At 46.8% G+C, this 23001-nt stretch overlaps 5 protein-coding genes across 5 annotated transcripts; 1 reads left to right on the top strand and 4 right to left on the bottom strand.

Annotated features, from left to right (window-relative positions):
* Positions 1429-3584, bottom strand: LOC8082389. Its single transcript, XM_021456318.1, has 3 exons — positions 2987-3584; positions 1562-2899; positions 1429-1445 (listed from the first exon to the last, which is right to left on the bottom strand). Exons 1-3 carry the CDS (start codon positions 3570-3572, stop codon positions 1429-1431), a joined length of 1941 nt encoding a protein of 646 aa, XP_021311993.1. The 5' UTR covers positions 3573-3584.
* On the bottom strand, positions 4195-8334 carry LOC110433753 (cyclin-dependent kinase inhibitor 1C-like). Its single transcript, XM_021456317.1, has 2 exons — positions 8329-8334; positions 4195-4704 (listed from the first exon to the last, which is right to left on the bottom strand). Exons 1-2 carry the CDS (start codon positions 8332-8334, stop codon positions 4195-4197), a joined length of 516 nt encoding a protein of 171 aa, XP_021311992.1.
* On the top strand, positions 7050-10337 carry LOC8055235 (protein translation factor SUI1 homolog). Its single transcript, XM_002458585.2, has 5 exons — positions 7050-7198; positions 9067-9176; positions 9586-9797; positions 9889-9942; positions 10033-10337. Exons 2-5 carry the CDS (start codon positions 9140-9142, stop codon positions 10075-10077), a joined length of 348 nt encoding a protein of 115 aa, XP_002458630.1. The 5' UTR covers positions 7050-7198; positions 9067-9139; the 3' UTR covers positions 10078-10337.
* LOC8055234 (probable nucleoredoxin 2) lies at positions 10512-13730 on the bottom strand. Its single transcript, XM_002456428.2, has 3 exons — positions 13356-13730; positions 11601-12080; positions 10512-11409 (listed from the first exon to the last, which is right to left on the bottom strand). The coding sequence occupies exons 1-3, from the start codon at positions 13449-13451 to the stop codon at positions 10798-10800; spliced, it is 1188 nt and encodes a 395-aa protein (XP_002456473.1). The 5' UTR covers positions 13452-13730; the 3' UTR covers positions 10512-10797.
* LOC8082388 lies at positions 17076-20791 on the bottom strand. Its single transcript, XM_002456427.2, has 3 exons — positions 20286-20791; positions 19041-19142; positions 17076-18936 (listed from the first exon to the last, which is right to left on the bottom strand). Exons 1-3 carry the CDS (start codon positions 20667-20669, stop codon positions 17392-17394), a joined length of 2031 nt encoding a protein of 676 aa, XP_002456472.1. The 5' UTR covers positions 20670-20791; the 3' UTR covers positions 17076-17391.

Genomic DNA, 23001 nt, shown 5'->3' with positions numbered 1-23001 from the left:
TGACATCATGTAGAAGGCCCAACTCCACGTCAAAACACCACACCCTATGAAAATAGCAAACTTCTGATTGTTTGTCAGAAAAAAATTGCAAGAGCCTCCCTTGATTTAGGAGCATCCACAATTACATACATAACTCATAATATAATGCAAACATTTAGTCATCCAAATAAACCATCACAACCAAATTTTTGGATTGAACCATCATGACATGTGCAACAATGTTTTAGAATGTCCATAAAGTCCCAAGTAGTCCGTACAAGTTTCCACACTTTCCAGACACCCAAAATAATGACAGTACAAGAAGACCATATAGTATGAACCAACAAGTCATCCCGAACGCAGCCTTCTCTTACCCTTTCCCTTATGGCCAAGAGCTCCGGTTCCTGGAGTGTATTTTGACGGCGGACGGCGTCGCCTCGTTTCTGCACCTTGCGTTGGATGATCCGTAGGAGCGTCCGGGAGCTCAGAGTCGCTAAGCTCATCATAGCCATGGTCTTCGGTCTCCTCTTCTTGTTCCTCGTCGTCCTCAAGTCTATTGACTTGGAAAGTGTCGACAGTTCCCCGGGATGAGCTTTGTCCTCCAGAACCTTTAGACAATAGTTGAAATGAGATGATGAAATGACTGATCAACTGATGTCATGATTGTATAATGTAGCACTGTTGATGGGCCATGGTTCCCATTGCTGTGCATGTGGCTCGTGTATGTCCATCGCCGTGCTAGTGCCACAACCACAACGACGTGCAGCGCGCCTTAGCCTACGTGCTAGCCTCTGAGTTGTATAGAGATAAATTAGGTCATTCCTGATTACATGCAGCTGAGCAAATATTGTATTAAATGGCACATCAACATCATGGAAGCTCCCCGGTCAAAATAATTCAGCAAATATTCGAATGCGAATAATTTAAAATAGTGTAGTACATGGTTTGCTGCTAGTAAATAGTCAAAATATTATGAAAATGATAAAAACTTGTAGGCTTAAAACATGTTTCCCAATTCAGTAAATTAAACATGTTTCCCAATTCAGCATTTTTGTGTATAATGAGCAAACATAGGAGACACTGGAGGAGTACAGGAATATTTAGACCAACTACTATTTTTGGTGCTGCAGTATTATATGATGAAACTGCAGAAAGTGGCATGACCCATGCAGCAAACCAGGAATATTTAGACCAACTACTTTCGTTTTTTGAGCATTTGGAACTAGGTGGCATGCTGCAAACCAGAAATATTTGAAACTGCAGAAAGTGGCATGCTGCAGTTTTATATGATGAAACTGCAGAAAGTGGCATACTAGCAGCAAACCAGGAATATTTAGACCAACTACGGACTTTTTTTGAGCATTTGGAACTAGGTGGCATTTTATAATATTATTATATTACAGAGTGCAAAATAGTTGCTGCAAAAGTGTAGTATAAATGGGAATAGGATCATTCCAAATGCAGCACTGCAAAAGTGTAGTATAAATGGGAGTTCAGCATCTATGTCATAACCATCCACCATCATCATATGCTCTTGTCCATTTTTCCGGTTCTCTCATCAATCCTCTTAGCCATTGCCTACCTTCTACGTTCGTTGTCGTTCGTAGCTGCTCCAACTTCTCCTCAAAGAATTTAACCTCAAGCATGCGGGCAACCTCCTCGAAAAGGGGAAAGTTATCTTTGGTTCCATCCTTCCGAAGTAAATTCTCTGCAAGGTGTCGAGTGCACCAACGGTGGTGCAATGGTGCATACCCCGGAATCTGCTCTTGTACTGCACTGAGTATTCCTTGGTGTCTATCAGATATGACACCAACCTCCCTATGAGGGCCAATGACATGTATCCTAACAAGCCGCATGAACCAGCCCCAACTATCTTTGTTCTCTCTCTCCACTAGAGCAAAAGCTAAAGGAACCAATGCATTGTCCGCGTCACAGGAAATGGCTACCAAAAGTGTGCCCATGTACTTGCCAAGCAAAAATGTACCATCAATGGATAACACCGGACGACAATGCCTGAAGGCCTCAATGCACTGAGGAAAGCACCAAAATGCTCGAAAGAATATCTGCCTCCCATCCTTCCATTCATTCGGCCTTGGGATATACTCATAATGCATGCCTGGATTTGCTACTTTCATTGCATTGAACATTGCTGGCAACTGTTCATACCCCTCCTCCCAGTCCCCATATATCATCTTCCAGGCTCGTTGCTTTGCCCTCCATGCCTTACCATACTTTATGTCATACTTGAAAATTTTCCGAGCCATGTCCATAATTGTCCTAACCTTCAAGTTTGGTTGTTCCTTCAAAGTTGTGTACAACGCGCTGGCAATGAGGGTAGAGGTCAACTGGCGGTGCTTCTGTTGTAAATCCGTCTGAGCACAAGTATGTGGACCAACAATTCTGGTGATCTTAAACTTCCCTGTGGCCTTTTGTTTGCAAGCACAGACCCTCCAATTGCAATCCGCCATTTCACACACCACCGTGTAACGGCGCTCCACATAGGAGTGCCTCACCTTGAAAGGTCTTTTACGTCTCACAGAATAGTCCTGTAACCACCTCCTTAAAGCGTGCAAGTCCTTGAAGACCATGCCCTTCTGAATCTCCACACTATCGCCTGGCTCAGGAGCCTCTACCAACTCATCATCTCTTCCTTGACCATAAGCATTTTGTGAATGACTAAGGGAGCTAAACTCAAGAATGAGTGGATCACGATCAGGACAAAAACGTCTGATGAGCTCCATTTCTTGTTCACTCAAATTTGGAACGGGACGGTCATCATCACAATGAACAGCCCTTGCTGTGCCATAAGGCTCCTCATCATCCACAATCTCAACATCCACGCTGTTAGAGGCTATAAACCCTGGGTCCATGTTGGTTGATGGACGAATAGGGGCACAACCATCATTATCAGGATTGTCTCCTGCATTTAAACCAGAAACATGGCTACCTTTGAGACAAGGAAAGTAATGAAGAATAGGAAAAAACAATGTGTGAAGGGCGCACTTACTAGGATGATTCTGGGTCAAAGGAATCTCCTGAGGGGTAGCAAAACCATCAGCAGCGCCAAATGAGGCACGTACACTAGGACATACACCAACCTCATCCGGAGCAGATTGAGCATCAGGCACCGCAACCACATCTTCCCCATCCACCTCGCGGTTCGGTAATAGAGGCTCAAGGATTGGCAGATTATCTCGTTCTGGCAACAACTCATGAGTGGGTGAACGTCCATTAGGGGATGCATACCCATGAATGGAGAGATTATTGGACAACTTCCGTACTACCAAATCCAAACATTGAAAGTCATTCTTCATCACAGTTTTCACATATTTGTCCCATTGAGCCTCTGATGCAATGGGGACCAACCGCCTAAAAATACGACCCGATTTACCATAGTGAAGTACCCCCTCAACTGAGATGTCATCCTCATTAGCATTGCACTTAAGCTCATCACGAGCACTGCTAAGCACCTCAGAAAATAATGGCCGATCATCGAACATGAGAGGAACCCTTTGCATTCCAACAAAACTAACATTCCAAAACTCATCTTCCTTCACACTTCCTCCATAAAAAAGGTTGACTACGTTGTCCATCTAGGTGGTATGCAAAACACCAAAGTTAATACTGGTCTAATACACTAAAATTATTAACTAACCTAACTACATACCTATCTAACTACCTAACTCTACATTACATAATAAGTATATAAATATATGTGCTTACTGCATTTCCTACATATAACACCTAAAAAACTAACTACAAATACCATGAACAAAGCGAGGATAATAACCGAGAATTGCAATTTTTATCTTAGTTTGGTTTCTATATTTGTCTATCAATTAAAGCACTATGGATTCCAGATTATGTCATGTCACCGACACAAATATATTTTCAAACCAACTTCCAAAGTAAAAACTGTATTACAAAAAAGTTCCTAAGTATGGCATACTTAAGTTACTAACAAAACTAACTACATAGCTATCTAACTAGCTAACTCTACATTACTAACCTAATAACTACATCTGGTACCTACATTGCCCAACTAGCTAAATAAGCTAAATATGTATCTAAATTTGCGAAACATCCTTATATCAATAAATATTTATCTCAATTTGGTAAAACTGCATATAACTAAATATATGCGCTGACTATAAAACTAAATAGCTAAGATTGAATTACCTATATATATAAACAAATAAAATAATTAGCTACATTCTACAGATACCTACACAGGCGGGAATTGGTTGGAGGGCAGCCGTGGACGCCGGCTAGCAGCGGGGGCCGCCGTGGACGCCGGTTCCACGGGGCGACCGCCGAGACGGAGGAGCGACGGGTGGTGGGGGCGCGACGGGGGCGCGACGCCGGGGCCACGACGCCGGTGGCGCGACGGGCGCGCGGCAGCGGGTGGGCGACGGCCGAGACAGAGGAGCAACGGGCGGCGGGGGCGCGACGCCGGGGCCGCGACGCGCGGGGCCGCGACGCCGGGGGCGCGACGGGAGCGCGACGGACGGCGCGCGCGACCGCGGGGGGGGGGGGGGGCACGACGGTGGGGGCGCGACGGGGCAACGGCTTGGACAGTAAAATTTCTTTCGGGTCACGGGCGCCAGAGAAGGATTCACGGGCGCTGGGGTCTAAGTGTGCGAGGTCGGCGCCCAGATCTGTGGCGCCGAGCTCGGCGCCAAGATCTGTGGCTCCGAGTTCGGCGCCAAGATCTGTGGCGCCGAGCTACCAGCCACGTCAACGCCACATAGGATGCCAGGTTGTACGCGAGTAACCAACTCGGAGCTAAGATCTGTGGCGCCGAGCTGTGTAACCTCGGAGCCACGAGTCCTGGCGCCGAACCACTGGGTCAAAATATGAGTTTAAGTTCCAGAAGGGGCTAAACGTGAATTTTTTTCAAAAAAAAAGGCCAAAAAATAAAAAATTAGGCCGTAGGGTAAGCATTGTGCTTCTAATGCGAAATCCATTTAAGGTTTATAAGACTATCAATAACAACAGCACCAAAAATAAAGAGACTTATTCGATGTTTAGATAGCGCTAATAAGTTTTTAGAAGAGAGTGTTCATATTTAAGCTATACCTCTCTTACCACCTAAGTGTTGTCGTTGGATATGATCCAAATCATATAGCAACAGGGACCTTGTACGCCCGAGCCACCACAGAACGTACCAAGGATGTCACTCTTTCGTGGTGAAGAACAAAGAGATTTACAAGCTAAGCCACCAAAAGGTAACTACTGTGCTTGCGTGATAAATAACCGGCTAGTTTTCATGCAAACTAGCAAAGAAACCATCAAAGCTCTCACTCGAGAGGGATCCCGTCAAGGCAAGGACATTGCCGGGTCGCCCTAGGTCAGCCGGCTTAGAGCGCCATCCTTGGTTGTGGATCAAGGGATGAACAACATGGAGATTTGAGAAGAGAGTAAAAGGGTTTGAGTAGATTGGTTTGTCTATTGATTGGATAGTAGGAACTCAATTGGCCATGATCCATTTGTGTATATAGAGGGGTTGGTTTTATCCCAGTAGAAATTTTTGGACTGAAAACTAGAGGACTCGGCTTAGCCGACTGGAGGACTCTGTTAGAAATTTCGGATGAAAAGCTTCCGAAATTCATAATTAATTCATCCGAACTCCAAGCAAGACGATCTATATATGTTTTTCGATCAGCTCAACGAGAAAAACACAATAGTGAAGTATATTCTTGCATTTGAAAAAGTTAGACAAGTCAGCTTAGCCGATATAAGAGTTGTCTAAGGCGGCTTTAGCTGGTTCAACATCTGAAAGGTCATTTTCTACACTTAATGTGGTGATCCAAATATGCTTTCTGACCATCTTTACGACAGATGTTCATTATGACGTGATGTCTATTACACACTCTAGATAATTTTGAGTGTCAACAATAGGTCTCACATATATGTACTCTATTGGAGGTCATATGTACTATGTTGAGCGTACACTCATCTTCCACTCGACCGTTATTCATCTTCCCTAAAAAAAATCAACCATTATTCATCTCATCTCAGGCACATAAGGACACAGAGAGAAGATATTATAGCCATTATATCAAACCTGACCACTTGTGTTAGCGAATGATTTGTCACCAATAGTAATTTTCTCGAGAGGAAGCTGCGGCCATTATATATATCGAACGCGTTAGGAGCTCTGCGGCAAGTTTCGGTTGGGGGCCTCTCGTTGTATGTCTAGAATGTGAAGAGTCTTTTTAGTTTTTTATGCCCTACTTTACAGTTTGTCAAACCTGAAAGCTGTTTGGGCTACTTGCGCATGTAATTCTCCCTCTCCTTAATAATATATGACAGCTATGTTTCAGATCTTTTAAAAAAAAGTTTCGGTTGGGTACGAGGCGAGCAGTTCTGTTGGGACCTTTCTTCATTTCCTAGTCAATTGAAAATTTACATTTCGTTCTAATTTCTAATTGCATTTTTATCTGCTGACACATACTCTATGCCTCGCTAGAGAAGTGATACCAACAAGATCCAGACTACAACTGTTCATAGGCCATTCATTTGTTTGTAATAATTATTGTCTAACCATAGACTAACTAGGCTCAAAAGATTCGTCTCGTAAATTTCGATCAAAATGTGCAATTAGTTTTTATTTTCATCTATATTTAGTACTCATGCATGCGTTTAAAGATTCGATGTAACGGAAAATCTTAAAATTTTTAGATTTTGGGATGGAAGTAAACAAAGCTCTAAGATAATAGAAAAAGCCCGCACCCCCACCCAAAAAAAATATCAACCCATCATAACATCGGGTCAGATTCAAACCAAAAATTTGAGATTTTTTTTGGAGAAACTACCAAAAATTCGAGATGTTCATGAGTTCATGGGAGCCCAGTTTTTGTCGGGCCGTATTTGTTGGTTGGGACTTTTTTTCGGCATTGCAATTTGGGTAGAGCCAGCACAAGTTTCATAGGCACCAGCCCACCAAGATCACTAGTGGGCCTAAAACTACAGTACTTGAGAACCCTCAATTGATTCCCACTTAATTTCACCTAAGCCCACAAGGGGAATCGAGTGGGCCGAATCCTGATCCTATTGTCGGTTCATCCAAGCAGGCAAGCGCACGCCTCCTCCTCCTGCTATAACCAACCGGGCGGTCGACCAGCGGGAGGACCCAGAAACAGAGAGCGCGCGGTTCTACGTCCGAGTCGTCGCATCGCCCTGTTCCCTCGATTCGCCGGCGGCGCCACCTACCAAGGTGATGCCTCCTCCCTCCTCCCTTCTCTTCCCCGATCAATTCCGTGTTTCCGAGCTTAGAATTTGGAGGACCTGATGATGAGCTCCTCCATCTCTTGATTGATCTGTGGGCGGTCGGATTCTGCGGTCGTAATCTCGCCCCAAATCGAGCAGATCTCGGGGCTGTTTCGAGGAATATAATCGAGCAGGTCTCGGGGCTGTTTCGGGGAATATGTGCGTTGGATTGTTAAGGTGGAGAATGTTTGCTCCGATCGGGTTTTGGTGGTGTCGGGGAGGGTGGCGATGGGTTGGCGCCTTGGCGGATCGATTTTGGGGAACCTCCCTCAAATCAAGCACCACCACCTGGGTTTGTGATTCGATACAGTTTCATGATTTGGTTACCGTGTTTTGGTATCCTTGATTCCTCGTTCCATCTAGACGTATGTATATGATAAGGTGTATCTTCTGACTCGTAGAACGATCGACACCACAACTAAATTGTATTGCAATTTAGGAACTCCTATGCAGATTTTACATGTAGAGTTGCATATCGAATGGTGGGTATCTGTAAATGATATCTTCACCTGCTGAAATAACTGAGAATTCCTGGGAGTTGAAACCTGTTGTTAATAAGCAGAGAACACAGTTTTGGTTATGGTTATCTGTAGCTATCATATAAGAGGCAAGTTGCGTGTATGGTTAAGTCACCTCGGGCTACATTATTTGTGACTCGAGGCTAGCCCCATTTCCATTACTCATACAACGGAAAGAGCAGCCCCATTTCCATTACTCGCAGAACAGAAATACAGATGTTTTTTACTAGAACAGCATTCTAGATAAGGGAAACAAGACGATGACATGCTATCAGCCTCCACTAAAGTGTTACTCTGCTTTGGACCACCACTATAGCAGGGAGATAGCAAGCTAGCAACTAGTCAATCCAGAACGTCACCTCAGGCTACTGTGTTGGTAAAAGTTGTACTTCAGTTCTGTCATGTGCCTTTCTAGCCTATTCTGACCAACAAAAGAGGAAAATTTTATTGGATCTTTTGAACCCTTATCCTAGAATATTTCATTCAAATAACTCTGAACTGTGTGGTTTATTTCCCTGTCTTTGTTCTGATCTGCCCTTGGTTATCATCCCAATAGCACCTCCATCAGTTAGGTATGGAAAACATCGTTTGGCTTCAGTGTCCATTCAGCCTATTTATTTCTTACCTCATGATAGGTCCACAAACTTTAAAAATACATTTCTAGGTCCCTAAACTTGTTAAGTGATGCTCCATGCCAGGTTGCCAGCCACGTGATCATTTTCTGCTGATGTGGCATGCTGGAGTGGCATGTATTTATTTATTTCTGACCCTCGCATTTATTTTTCCCTTTGAAAATAGATCATCCCTTCTCCTTCGGCTCTTTCATGCTCCTCCCTTTCCTGCTGCTGCAAAAGGTCGCATGGCTCCACGAGTTGCATGTCGCAGCCCATTGTCTATTTTCAATAGAAAAATAAATTTGAAGTGTTATTAAATATAAAAATATATGCCACGCTAGCATGTCGCATCAACAAGAAATGTCCAGGTGGCTGCTATGGTCCTGTGGTGTACCACTTAACAAGTTTAGGGACCCAGAACAAACTTAATGAACCTATATGACACAACCTTAAGTTTAAGGGCAGCTGGAGCATTTAACTTTATAGGTATTATCTTGTTAGATTTGTCTTCTTGTGTATGGAGTATTTTAGTCAATATGAGATTTTGCATTTTGTCGTGAATTGCTGTTCCTGTATCACCCTGGATATTGGATGATTGAGTTGAGTTGTACATTTAATTTAAGTTCTTTTATTCCTTTATGACTGCATACAGTGATTGATTGGAATGGTATTATGGTTTGCAGCTCATACACCCAGATTGACTAGTCAAACCCAGTGATCTCTTTGGGGACTAATCAAACTCAAGAACTAAGTTTCATGTCTGATCTCGACGTCCAGCTTCCATCTGCTTTTGGTATACATCCTTTTTTCTAACATTTTTTTGTTATATATTTTCTCATTGAAATAGTAAACATTTATACTGATTATAATTGTTCTTAAATAGGTTCAACCAAGAGTAGATCACTTATTAGTTTCTTTCCTTGTTCTCTTAACCCGAAATAATCTGCAGATATAGTCTGGTTGTCTTAAGTGGTGTACCGTGCAGTTCTATTGGTGCATAATATCCAGTAATGACCTCCACCTGAGGTGATAATGATATACATGTCCTTATTAGCGAGGCTATGTGCATTCATTGGTTATTGGGTTATATTGGCTTTGTTCATTTGGTTTTCTTCCAATGCAATAAGCTTATTTTGACTTATGTGTCCAGGCCTGAGCACAATCTGAAGCCAGAAGGTGATAACTTTGTGTTTTCCTTGTAGATCCGTTTGCAGAGGCAAATGCTGAGGACTCCAGTGCTGGTGCTGGATCAAAGGACTATGTGCACGTGCGAATTCAGCAGCGCAACGGAAGAAAGAGTCTGACAACTGTTCAGGGCTTGAAGAAAGAGTACAGCTACAACAAGATCCTCAAGGATCTCAAAAAAGAGTTCTGCTGCAATGGTACTGTAGTCCAGGATCCAGAGCTAGGCCAGGTACTCACTTCCTTTTATTGGTTTAACTATAACTTCTCTTATCATCTATAAATGGCATATTGATAATTCATTTGTCTGATGTATATTGTAGGTCATTCAACTGCAAGGTGATCAGCGTAAAAATGTTGCAACTTTTCTAGTTGAGGTAAGTTCTATAACACCAGCGCACATATTTGTTGTTTTAGTTCATATTTTTTTTCTGACTCTTATCATAATTCATATTTGTTTTCGTTAGGCTGGAATAGTGAAGAAAGAGAGCATCAAGATTCACGGTTTTTAGATTGCAACGTTTAAGTGTTTGTGAGTGCTATCATATATGATACCAAGTATTGAAGTTTCTGAAGCTCCTTCACAATATCAGTAGTAGTTATTCATCTGAACCTGTGTCACTATTTGATTTGAGAAGACTGGTATTGATGCAAGTTGTACTTGCAGTATGTTTTCTAAGTGTTACCTTCATGAAAGTATCGTTTGTCTGGGGAACCGTCTACTGATATTGAATAACAAGAGAGATTGCTGTTTGGGTTCGTCCATGAATTATTATGATCTTCCACCTAAAAGCTTTCCAATCCGTGTTATTTTATGATCGCTTCTCATGCGCTTTCTGATCTGTATGTATTTGCCCTTCATATCGGCTCTGTACGCTTGTCTTATGTTGTGGTCTGGAATCTGTTTGTTTTCTTTGGCTAACGCTTTAGCCGGACAAACTGGATGTACTTCTGAACCGAAGCAATCCTTCATGCATAAGTAGATTGATTGGGCAGTGCAGCAAGATTTGCTTAACACCTGCCGCCGAGGATGCAGCTTCATTTCTTTTCATGTGCACTCTGCTAACCACCTAAACCTTACAAGGAAGGCCATTTCTCATCTATTTTACTACTTTAGCATCAGCCTTGATAGAGCAAGCTGACGGTTTGTTGGGAACAAACATAGAACCATGTCCAGTATGCATGCAGCAGTCTAGATAGATATTAGTGTTGACGCTGTTAACTCGTCGTCGCTAAGCAGTTCCTGCGCCGCCGCCCTCCGCATTCTGGCCGCACCTGAGGTGTATCTCGTAGCCGCAGGCGATGCACTGGTACGCCCAGCCGAGCCCCTGCTCCTCGCACTCGCAGCAGATGTAGGGTCCTCCCCCGGACTTGTCCGACACGATGCTGAGCTCGTGTCTGTGTCCCCGGTGGCGCAGCGACTGCGGGTACTCCTTGGCCGCCTCGTCCTCGGCCTCCTGCAGCAGCCTGATCTGCGCGTCCGTGAACGGGAACGCCATGTCGAAGTAGAGGTTCACCAGGTTGCGGCCGTCCCGCGTCACCGTCTTGCCGTCGGGCCCGACCACCACCAGCGTCGGGATCTCCCGCACGTCGAAGTACCTCGCCAGCGCGCGCGACGGCACGCCGTCGTAGGGCAGCGCGAGCCACGGCATGTCTCTGCAGGAGCGCAGGTACCCGTCCTCCTCCTTGTCCATGGGCACGTACACGATCTCGAAGTCCTCCGCCTTGCCCTTGAGGCTGCTGTAGATGGCCGCCAGCTTCGTCGTGAACTTGATGCACGGCGCGCAATGGTTAGCGGAGAAGTAGAGCCCCACCGTCTTCCCCACCAGGCTCGAGATCGGGACCTGCAGCCCTTAGCCGCGGTGAGCTATAGGCCAACGTACAGCCGGGATAGTCGACGTACGGTACGTACGTACGGGTGGACGATCAACGGCGGCATACAACAATAATGCCCGTCCAAGCTAGCTAGCTCATGGCAGGCACCCTCTAGCTAGATAGCTAGCTAGCTTGCCGCTTGCGTTCGAGAACACGTTACCTGTTCATTGGCACCGTTCACGTACTCCTTCCCGTTGATGGAGAAGAGCTTCTCCAGCGTCTGGGACGCGTACTTGCGCTGGTCGTCTGCCTCCAGCTCCGCCACCTTCGCGGCCGTGAACGGGAACGCTCTCTCGCCGTAGCGGTGCACGAGGTCGGCGGCGTCCGGGTGAACGACCGCGCCGTCCGCAGCGAGCACCACCAGGCGCGGGATGCCCTCCACCTGGAACCTCTCGCTGAGGCGCTTCTTGCAGCGGAGGTCGCCGAACGGCACGGCGGGCCACGGCATGGTTCGGTGGAACCGCTCGAACGACGGCCGGTCCTCGTCGCACGACACCAGCACGACCTCGAAGCCGGCGCCGCGCTCCTTGAGCTGCTCGTAGGCCGCGGCCAGCACCGGGGTGAAAGCCTCGCATTTCGGGTACCAGTTCGCCGCGAAGTAGAGGCCGATCATCTTGCCGTCGATCTCTGGAAACTGAACCTGCCAGCAGGAAGACATATTTGGCGTTTTGATCGTGATAATTCACATGAGCAACAGAGACATGGATTTCGAAAAGAAAATAGAGAGAATGACACTGCCAGACCAGGAGAAAAACTCAATCTGCACAGTGCGATTCTGATTCTTGTCGTAGGTAGGAACAGAGTGAACTGAACGGTTAGCAAAAGTACAAGAGACAGATAATGGTGCATATATTCTGGTTCGATTGTACGTACAAGTGATAAAAGGAGTACGTGGCAGTTTAGAGGTCCCAACATGAGCACGTGTGATGATGTTGTTATAGGTGAGATTAAAAAAAGTATGATCGATTTTTCAGCTGTTGCGCGTGGCACAATTCTGATGAAACTGTACAGTACAGGCTCACATCAGTGCAGTGTTATATATATTTAGCTGAACAAAGATGAGTTTGTACGCATATATAGGCACGTACGCAATAATGATGCCACACTTCTAGTTCAAGGTAAAGGCTCACATCAGTACGTGTTATATTTAGCGTTAAGATCCCTGTTCCCAAACCCTACTAAAGTAGAATGTATAGAGGCCTTAACTTTGAAGGTTTATTAGAGATGAAGTTTCTGAAAAGTTACATTTAGCTGGTGGCATGATCGAGAACTGTGAGGCTAAGACTTCAGCAGATCTTACTGATACAGGGCTTTCAGATTGTACGTAGAAGAAGTATATGAAAAACTTGAAAAAAAAAACTTTCTTCTTCTTGAAAAAAAAAAGGAAATTCTGAAACTTCTAGTTGCTTTAGACTTTTATCTAAAGCTCAACCACTGGAGTCTGATAAGACTATAGGAGACCAAACTTTAAACAGTGTTAAACTTTAAATCTGAAGCCCTCAAAAGCAATATCTTGATTAACTTGGATCCGTTGTCTAACAAAGTTTATACTTGCATGCAACACAAAACATGACTATTAGCATGTGTTTTTGTGTGTGTTATCGATCTCCTATTAGATTTATCTTCACTTTTGCATGTGCCAAATCCTTTCTAGCATGAAGCAAGATTGCACATGATTTCAACATACGAAAAGAGGAGTGAGAAAACTGCAAACACACTGCTCGTTTCACATATAGCAAACCTTGTGTTAACTTGGTGCTTTATAGATCAAACGTAGGAGTAAAAGAAACAGAAGGAGAAAAGAGTGATGAACCTTACTATCGAAAGCCAAATCACTACTAGCAGAAAACAGAGGGCTACAGAGACAGACAACCGAAGAAGCAGATGTAGAACATGAACTAAGACTGACGATTACCTCGTTCCCGGAGGGATCGACGAGCGAGCCCATGGTGAGCACAGAGCGTATGCCACCTTCCCCCACCTCCGGCGCGTCCCCCGGATCTCCAGCCATGTTCAGTCGTTCCAGTGTCAGCTCTGCGCGTGCGTGATGATGTCCCGGACAACACCAACTGGGTGGGCTTCAAGCTTGGAGACAGACAGCCAGACAGGCAAATAGGCTTTGCTGCCAACGCTCTCGCCGTCGCCGATGCCTGATGCTGCCGTGCACTCTGCTGCCGCGAGCAGTCCGCTAGTAGACGGCAACAGGGCAACAGCTAGCCAGGGTCTAGGCTGGCTACGCGCCCTCGCCCGGCGCCGCAGATATAAATGGCCAATGCACTGCAGCCCTTTGGCATGGCCTTTTACAGGGGCGTCCCCATCATTTCGGCGGGCAGCCGGCCCATCTCGTCCGTCCGTCGCTGTAGGAGGCGCCGGTCACGGCCAAACCGCATCGGTACCTTTCATTCAAACGTGTTGCCACAGCTCCGGGCTGGGGGTGAGCATGAGCACTAGGCAGCCTGGCATAGGAGCAGGTGTCGGGCGGACAGCAGCGCTGCGACCTGCGGGCACCCCCCACCCCCCCCCCCCCCCCCCCCCCCCCCCCTTTTCGTCGTGCGGGTAGTGAGCGGGCGCTGTGCCTGTGCGGGCGGAGGCGGACTGGGGTATACGTGGACATGGAAGCGCGGGAGCGGCTGCGGTCTCCGTGCGGTGGGTGGAAAACGACGGCACGGGGAGGGCGCCGTGCGGCTCGGCTCCCACTCCAATCGATCCATCGCCCGCGGCGCGACGGACTGGGGACCTAGCTAGGACGAGGACCAAGGTAAGGAGGACCCGGGGGTTTCTTTGCGGCCTGGCCAACAACGTGTGCTGCCGCCGTGCCGCGACAGGCTCGTTCGTCTCGTCTCGGCTCTCGCGGCGGGGCAGGCTTTGGCCTGTGCGTGTCGATCACTGTCTCGCGTGTGGTGGTGACTGGTGAGGCTGAACTGGTCCGACGAGGGGCGGAAACCAAAGGATGGAGGAGGAGGAGGGTGCGAGGTCATCGTCGAGGTTGGCAAGATTCTCGGACCACTCGCCGCCGGTGGGGAATCAAAGCGTGCGTGCGTGCCAGGCGCCAGCAGGCAGCAGCGTAGGGGTTTAGGGGTCGTGTCGTATCGTACCATCTCCCGTGCGTGCGTGACCGTGTGGGCGGGGTACGCGTGCATACGTGACGCGTGAGGCGTGGAGTGGAGCCGTGCCGAGGAAATTAATGTGTCCTCGTTTTTTCTTTTTCTTTTCTGTAGATAGATAGAAAAATGCACGAACGGCGCGGACCTTGCCGGGCGGGCCTGCTTGTTCGTCCCAATCAAGGACGATGATCATGATGTGCGATTTGACATCGCCACCACCAGCAGCAGCTAAAAACCTCTAGGCCATTCCGGTGTCCTTTGTGGATTACTGTACTTCTTTTTATGCTTGGATGATTATTTGAAAAGAAGTCGGGGTAGACGTGAATGAGATAGCCTGTTTAATGGACACAATCAATATATTATCAAAGTGTGGCTGCCACCGAGAGCCAGAAGATAAGTCAGTGCCATGTGGAGCCACAGCCATATGGATAAGAAAATTTGAAGTCACAACTGACGTGAAAAACCGAACGCACGCCTGAAAAACTACAGCGTACCTAAGATATAGCATGGCAAGTTTTGGCATACAATCAAACAGGAGAGTTCACAAGTTCCCCTAGGCTGCTACGACGCCTCACGGTGCATGAACCTGTTCGCTTAGGTTTAATTTGTCAAATCTGTCAGTCTAGCAGTATTTTTCTCTTGCACGAGAGACACCAGAGTGTCTCTGTTCACTCTGGTTTTAACCCCATCCATGATCCATCCAAATGTTTACTGATTCTTCTTCTTGTTTCTCAGATCATTTGATTGGATATATGCATGCTCTCACAATCAAAAGTCGTCTTGACCCTCTTCAAACACCTGTCATTCCTTATATGCCTTCAAAAAGATCTACTCAAATCCTATACCAACACGGTTGTCTCTTTCAAAAAAATAAATTCCCATCACCCATGCCAGCACGTCCACGGTTAACCAGTTCAAGAACTGCTTGTGGATAGATATACTACAACGCACTCCAATCAAACCAGGTGGCGCTCCTGCTCCTCACACCTGTCGCCTACACACAGGACGAGCGCACACGATGAATGAACTCTTGTCGCCGAAGCAACCACCGCAAAAAGATGGGACCCCAACAGCGAACGGCCCCGCCAAGTCGCCAACCACAAGGGGCACGTGGTATCCGCCCGCGAGAGCCGAGAGCTGTTGTAGCTAGAACCGCCGGACCTGAACACCTACCCGCGGATCAGCCAACCTCTCATCCTGCTGCGTCACGTCGTCTTTGAATGCCTGCACGTCTGCCGGCCGGGCCGTGACACGTACCACCACCCGCCCACCACTATGGGCGCGCAGCCTGGCTCTGGTTGGCAGCCGTCGCTGTAGTATAGGCACGGCGCCGGGCAGCCAGGGCAGGGGCACATACAACGCACGGGAGGTCGGATTGTTTGATGCGCTCTCGCCGCTCGTGCCGTGACGGGGCCGTGCTCCTGCGCCTGCGCCGGGACCCGGGACCGCCCGTCGTGCCTAGTGTGGCGCGTGTTTTTCTCTTTTCTCCGCCCTGCTTTTCCGGCTCTGCTTTTTTCCGGACGAGAGGCCGAGACAGGTGTGTGGTGCGTGGTCGGCTAGCCCGGCTGGGCGTGGGGGTGGTGAGACGAACTGATGCGATGCGATGCGATGCGATGCGATGCGATGCGATACGGTGCGGTGCTGCTCTGCTTCTGCTTGCGTCCGCGGATGGTCCACGACACGACACGCGAGGACATCCGGAGAGATGGGCATTTGCAACTGGACAATGCCGGGCGGGGGACCTCTCGGAAAGGCTGAATCATATGCGCTCGACTGTGACTCTGGCGAGAGGTATTGGTGTTGGCTCTTGACAGGTGGAGCACTTCAGTAGGCGACTGCTTTTCATCAGTCAACTGTTCAAAAGATCTTTTTTAGTTCGTTGGGTATGTGAGCTCAGAGTAACAAATTTTCATGACGATCGCTTTCACGTCCTTCTAGAGCGTTTTTTTGGGGGTTCATCACAGGGCGCACCATATTCTTCTTCCTTGCGTGTGTGCCATTATATTCCTAGCAGTACTAATGCGCTTCACTTCCTAGTCTGCTTTCTAACGTTTCATTTTCAGATGCCCAAGCCGCAAGCAGCAGCTTCGCAATTTCCATGAACGGCCGTGGCCGTAAGCCGCGTAGACCGTAGGGCAACACAAGTCACCGGTGCCGTGTTCGTTCTAGCCGCAGTTTTTTTTTTCTTTCAAACTTGTTCTGCAGGTGGAGTGCCAGCAATTTCGTTTCGCTAAAATTTGACTGTTGCTTATATTAATTTGTTGTTAGAGAAAAATATTATTCATTCGTTAAAAAGTACCACCGAATGTTGGCTGCTGAATGTTGACGAACACACAGGGCAAACACAAGAGGGTATAGCACACAGCATATGACATAAACACCACTTTGCACTTCCGTTGGTAGGAGGTACTCTCTTTTCGGCACTATAGTTTAGCCTACTAGCTCATTCAGGACACACAGTATAACTATTTTCTATACACTCCTTTCACCACAGGAAGTAAGAACACCACGGACCTTAACACGGAAACAAATTTAGCCATTTAGGGCCCAGACATAGCCTACAAGACATCGGTTAGTGTGGTCGAATGATTTCATTGCTTATTGATCAAAATATTTCTACACAGGACAGGCGTGATTACAACGGGCACTGGGCTAACAATTTCATTAAGGAAGCAGGTGGGCCGTGAGGCATCGATTGGGTACGGTCAAATCTAACACCTACTGCTGCTGAAATTCCTCTCGCGGGGCGCTGCCAGAACCAGGCCTCCAGCAGTCCAACTGAAACCCCACTAGCAGAAGCATCATGATCTCTTTCTTTCCTTCAAGAATGTGACCCGCTGACCATGCTTATATCTTCTGCTTTAACGCTTGACGCAGCTGGACCTTACTGCCGTCAATCCTTGCCTCTAGAATCTTGGACTTCAAGCTGTGCTTCTGCACTCCTCGGGGCCAGTCGATGCATCCTTTTATAGCTCGGACGATGTCCGGGTTCAGCAGGTCTGGCCTCCATTGCCCTGTGATGTGCGGACTGTCACACACTTCACTGTTCTTCAGGTCAGGAGATTCAGTGACATTTGACATCCTGGCATTTGATGATCTACCATTGAGTGTATTGGATCCCATTTTCTTTATGTCTACAGTGTTTGATGATCTCCATAGTCCAACGAATGATCTTTTATTCCGAGACCTACCAGCTGTTGTTGAACAAACCTCACTGATCTCACTACGTGCCTGATCATTGTCACAGTTTTCATCCCAATCAGTTCCACTCACGGAAGCACCATTTTCTCCACAGAATCCATTTACAGACGGTTCACTTCCTCCTGGTGAATTACCATTCTCCTCAACTTCGCTTACAGTTTCCCATCCACTATCATCTTCTGCCGTCTCATTTCGGGTGAAAGGCTGATTGCGATATCTGCTTGGTGGATTCTCCAAGAACATGTTTGTTTCAGGACTAGCTGTATGGGCTCTTGATGCACGACTCTTGGGCCTATTTCCGTTACATTGCACAATCACCTTCTCAGCAGTATCTTCTCTTTGTTTGAGTTCTTCGAATACAGCAAAAATGTCTTCTGAAGGGGGAGGGGGCTTGTAAGAGAACTCCTTGATACCATTTATCATCGAAAAGCAGATGGCTTCTTTGAGCCTCTCTGCTTCCCTGACCGTTCCTTTTTCCATATTACAGCCTGGTTGGGAATAAAGGAAATCCTCAAGTTCATTCTGAAGTTTGCTTAACTGAGAGTACTTATTTTCAAGTGTCAATTTTGCATCAACAAGCTTCATTTGCACCCTCTCTTCACGCCAAACCTCAGCCATCTGGAGCATCTTCTTTTCTTCCTCCAATTCATCTCTCATCTTCATCGATTCACTTCTCATAGCCTCAACCTCAGCTTTGTCTTCTGCGATCTCCTTCGCTAATTCATCACAAACCTCTTCCATGAGCATCCGTGCCTTCCTCTCCTTCTCATAATCTTGCAAATGACGCTTCGCAACAAACTTCATCTCAGATAGATCATTGTGCAGTTTGGAATTCATCATTTCTGCCTGCTGTCGCTGTTTCCTCTCCCGGTTCAGTTCTTCCTTAACTGCATCTAAGATGTGGTGAAACTTATCATGTTCCCTGCTCTTGAAAGAAGCCTTTTCCCCTGCAATATTCTTCACCAAGTGATCAAGCTGCTTCTTTGTAGATCGACACTCTGCTTCAAGCTGATGAATCCGGTCCTGAGCTACCATAAGCTCCTCCCTCAGTGAATAGATTTCTCCACCAGCATCCCTCTGATTGTGTTCAATGTAACCATAATCTGCACCCTGGGAAGCTTTCATGAATTGATGGTTCCACTTTGTTGCCATTTCTGTTTCTATTTGACGCACTGCAGAATGAGCTTCAATCTATTTGCAGGAAACATAATGTATCAGATCAGAAAGGACTTGGTAATAAAGATTTTACAATGACTGTTCCTTCAGAACATACTTTAGTTATGAAAGTAGTGTACCTCATGTGGGATATTGCTAACAGTCCTATTCCCTGTCCTGCCCTGGATAACTGCTTTATATTGCTGACAGTGGTCAGGCGTGTGTGGGCGCTTTGAACTGGACTGCAGTTTCCAATGCATGAATTGTTAGCTGAACAGTTACATCAAGAAAAAGGAAAGATCTACTTATTATGGGAATGCATGTGAAATGGGCAATACGACATAGAGAAGTAATAATCAGCTGAAGCATTGCTTCCTAATTAATATTGATGCCCTCGTTAAACTTTTCTTTAACAAGGTAGACTAGCTTCATCAAACAATTAGAATAGCAATTGAAAAAGGCTATCCAGGGACCACTGGGCCACAATACCTATACGCCTACACTCAAACAAGACTACAAGTCTAAGAGTACTTATATCATGTCATTGGTTGAAATACCTCTATCATTTTGGTTGAAATGATGATGAACAGATCTAAAAGTCAAATCAATAACCTGAACAAAAGAATAGGTAAAATGGACCGAACCAAAAACTGAATTAACTAGATCTAGCATACGACAAAATAGCATAATATTGTCCTTTTAATAACAGAAAATGGAGCCATATCCTAAAAGTGTCAGCTGGATATCAACATCTACAAACTGATTCCAATGCACAAGTGGAAAGTTTGCTCGATGTGGGTGAGTATCCCTAAACCTGATCTATAAGGATGTTCCATAGCACCGGTTTCCTAGAAGACTCAAAGAACATCCCTCCAACCGTTGGACTCAGAGATTGGTTTAGAATGATATCAATTATCAAACATAACGTTTCAGCACAACTTGACCTTATAATCATGAAATTGTTCATCATGGATGCACAAACATTAGCATTTTTCTCTAAGTCTGAGCAAAACACCAACACTGCACACACAATAAAGGTTTCACCACCATTGGAAAGCCACAATGCAAGTTTAACCGAAGGGGTGAGGTATGCCTAAACAGATCGAAATGAGTCTGCAAAATCTATGCAGCTTCGATAAGAGAAGCAGCGCGTCTGTACCCGACACAGCCAACCGCCCAACCCCCAACAATTCGATACCGACATTTCTCAAAAACTACAGGAAATGATGAGCTATGTGCCAAAAGCGTCAGTTGTGTGCACCACCGACACGGCGACACCAGCTGCTACGCTACCAAAGTAGCGCCATCTACCTACAACCCTAGAACAAAACAATCTCGACACACAAGCACATCACTGTCAGAGATCTCGCGGCATGCAAGCTCACCTGAGCCCTACTCCGTCGCGCTGTCCCAGTCCCAGTCCCAGGCCCCGGCGGCGGCGGCGGCGCCTGCGGCGGCTGCATTCGCCACAGCGCCGCGGCGATCTCCCTCACCGATAGGGCAACAGCGCCCGCGCCGGGACGGGAGGCAGAGCGAGCGCCCGCGCCCAGTGGCCACCGGACCGGCGGGGTGTCCGGAGGAGGGTGCGGCGGCGGCGGCGGGGCGGGGCCCCGGCGGACGGCCGCGAGAGACGGGCTCTGGACGCGGACTCTGCGGGCGCGGCGGCGTGACGCGGACCCGGGCCGCGGGGGAGTGGCTGCTGCCGCCCGCGGCTCCGGGCTGGCTGGAGGCGGCGGGCGGCGGGCGCGGCGGCTGCCGGGGCGCGCCATGGACGGACGGACGGACGCGGCTGGGCGGGTGGATGGGTAGCCGACCGAGGTGGTGTCGAGGCCTCGAGGGGGGACAGTGGCACTCGGCGTGTGTGCAGCGCGGGTGTGGGGTGTGGTGGGGCGCGTGAGATCTGGGGGTATCCGACGCCGCTGATGGTATCGTGCCTGTGCGACACTGCGACTGCGAGTACTGCTTGTGACTAGCAGCAAATGGTAGCCGAGATCCGAGCGAGGACGCTTGACAACATGGAAAAGCGGATCGTGTCGGCGTCACTAACACTCTTGCTAAATCACAACGTGAGCGAGTCACAACTATGCACATCGATCAGAACCCACCACATACTATGCTCGGTACAGGAACTTAGCGTAATGACATAATAATAATCTGATGCATCTTGGAGCGCTGCGTAACGCATAATCGAAGAGCCAGCAGTAATCATCAAAGCAACCTCCATCATGGCAGGAGCGAGAGCGACTTCAGAAAAAGGCGAACACCTGTGATTATCATCGTCCGGACGGCGCTAGCTGTTCATCCACGGCACTGGCACTGGCACGGAGGTGTGGCGTGCTCTTTTCACGAGCGTAACGGAAAGGGTTGCGTCAAATTGATGGGGTCTCGGTCTCCTGTCTCGTCCGTGGACGATGCGCGCAGCTTGCCTGTACAACAATCGACCGACTGAAACAGGCGCCATGCCTTTGAGTCGCATCAAACATGATGTCTAGTCCTCTGCTTTGGAATCTCAGGCCTTTGTTTAGTTCACCTCGAAATTCAAAAAGTTTTCAAGATTTTCCGTCACATCGAATCTTACGGCACATGCATGAAGCATTAAATATAGATGAAAACAAAAACTAATTACACAGTTTGTCTGTAAATCGCGAGATGAATCTTTTGATCCTAGTTAGTTCATGATTGGACAATATTTGTCAAATAAAAACGAAAGTGCTACAGTAGCGAAATCCGAAATTTTTTCGGAACTAAACAAGGCCAATATTGTGGATGTTCAGGCTGAAGCACATGAATACTATAGCACCCCATGTTTATTTCGTACCTGCTTCATTATTTTTCTTTGTGTGACTTCTTTTTTTCTTTTTCAGCTTAATTTCAGGCTTAACTTTTCAGACCAGCAAACAGGCTCGGTTTCGAATATTGTAGTACTTTTATTTTTATTTGACAAATATTATCAAATTATGGACTAACTAAGCTCAAAAGATTCATCTTGTGATTCACAAGTAAACTGTACAATTAGTTTTTATTTTTATCTATATTTAATGCTCCATGCATGTGCCACAAGATTTGATGTAATAGAGAATCTTGAAAAGTTTTTGGTCTTGGGGTGAACTAAACAAGGCCTTAGGTCAGTCTCAATGCATGTTTTATGAGAGTGTCATGCACATTAAATAGGGTGCCACATAAGTAAAATTGCTGACTTGGCAGGATCATTAAATGACGTAGTTTCATCAGATGAAAGAGGAGTTTCATCCCCATGAAACTCATGTGGCTCGGTTAGCTAGTTTATAATCTTGGTAATTGTGCCATGAAACTATGCATTGAGACTGGTCTTAGTTTCTATAAGGGTACAGTTTATTTTTTTAATCGAGGAATGAAAGTGTTCCAGCTTCACAATCACACATTCACGAGTGAATGGGTATAGGTAAATGTAAGGGTTAGTCAGTTCCTAGTTACAACAGTGCATTATATTATATTGCCTGTAAACAACCTAGATTCCTTTTTTTGGGAATCAATCGGAAACACACACCTTCCTGATCATGGTTCTTTCTTTGTTTTATTAATTTTTCAGCAGGGGTTTCGGCCTCTCATGTTTCATCCAAAAAAGTTTGGAAACACACACACCCTTGCCCAAGGGAGAAAGTGAGAAGATGCTTAGCAAAGGAAGAGACATGCTCTGTTGGACTAAAACATCCCAGCTCCAGACATTTTTATACATTATTACAAAAAAAAAAATTGTCCACAAGGTCCCTCAGCCCATTGGAGGCCCAGCATTTTGATACTTGGATGTTTGGACCAATTACCAGCCCTAATACAGAACAACAACTGTCCACTGCACGAATGGACGAATTCAGACAAAACCCAAACGCAAAGACGAAGCATCATGAATGCAACAGCCTATTTCAGGCTCATATATAAAAAGCGTTTGCTTATAATATGATCGATTGGGTCATGGGCCTAGTTAGACACCGGCCCTTGTAACACATGTTCCCGTCCTGTGGGCCTTATTTTGCTCCCCTAGTGGGGCCCCAGGCCCAGAGTAGAACCAGTGTCTCGGAGGCCAACCGGAGCACACGTCTGGTCTGCATCGAGCAGGATCTGACC

Source organism: Sorghum bicolor, chromosome 3, assembly GCF_000003195.3.
Source record: "Sorghum bicolor cultivar BTx623 chromosome 3, Sorghum_bicolor_NCBIv3, whole genome shotgun sequence".
Classification (NCBI taxonomy): domain Eukaryota; kingdom Viridiplantae; phylum Streptophyta; class Magnoliopsida; order Poales; family Poaceae; genus Sorghum; species Sorghum bicolor.
The sequence above is the reverse complement of the archived record's forward strand: the minus strand, read 5'-3'. Positions and strand labels throughout refer to the sequence as shown.

Bases quoted from the DNA above. Each gene is read 5' to 3' on its own strand.
- LOC8055235 (XM_002458585.2), top strand. From the start codon at position 9,140: ATGTCTGATCTCGACGTCCAGCTTCCATCTGCTTTTG. The intron at 9,177-9,585 runs GTATACATCCTT...TTTTCCTTGTAG, and splicing joins CCAGCTTCCATCTGCTTTTG to ATCCGTTTGCAGAGGCAAAT. The intron at 9,798-9,888 runs GTACTCACTTCC...TGTATATTGTAG, and splicing joins AGGATCCAGAGCTAGGCCAG to GTCATTCAACTGCAAGGTGA.
- LOC8082388 (XM_002456427.2), bottom strand. From the start codon at position 20,669: ATGGCGCGCCCCGGCAGCCGCCGCGCCCGCCGCCCGCCGCCTCCAGCC. The intron at 19,143-20,285 runs GTGAGCTTGCAT...TGGAAACTGCAG, and splicing joins CGCGACGGAGTAGGGCTCAG to TCCAGTTCAAAGCGCCCACA. The intron at 18,937-19,040 runs GTACACTACTTT...TCCTGCAAATAG, and splicing joins TTAGCAATATCCCACATGAG to ATTGAAGCTCATTCTGCAGT.
- LOC8082389 (XM_021456318.1), bottom strand. From the start codon at position 3,572: ATGGACAACGTAGTCAACCTTTTTTATGGAGGAAGTGTGAAGGAAGAT. The intron at 2,900-2,986 runs GTAAGTGCGCCC...GTTTAAATGCAG, and splicing joins TTTGACCCAGAATCATCCTA to GAGACAATCCTGATAATGAT.
- LOC8055234 (XM_002456428.2), bottom strand. From the start codon at position 13,451: ATGGCTGGAGATCCGGGGGACGCGCCGGAGGTGGGGGAAGGTGGCATA. The intron at 12,081-13,355 runs GTAATCGTCAGT...TCCTGCTGGCAG, and splicing joins TCGATCCCTCCGGGAACGAG to GTTCAGTTTCCAGAGATCGA. The intron at 11,410-11,600 runs GTAACGTGTTCT...TAAGGGCTGCAG, and splicing joins TGAACGGTGCCAATGAACAG to GTCCCGATCTCGAGCCTGGT.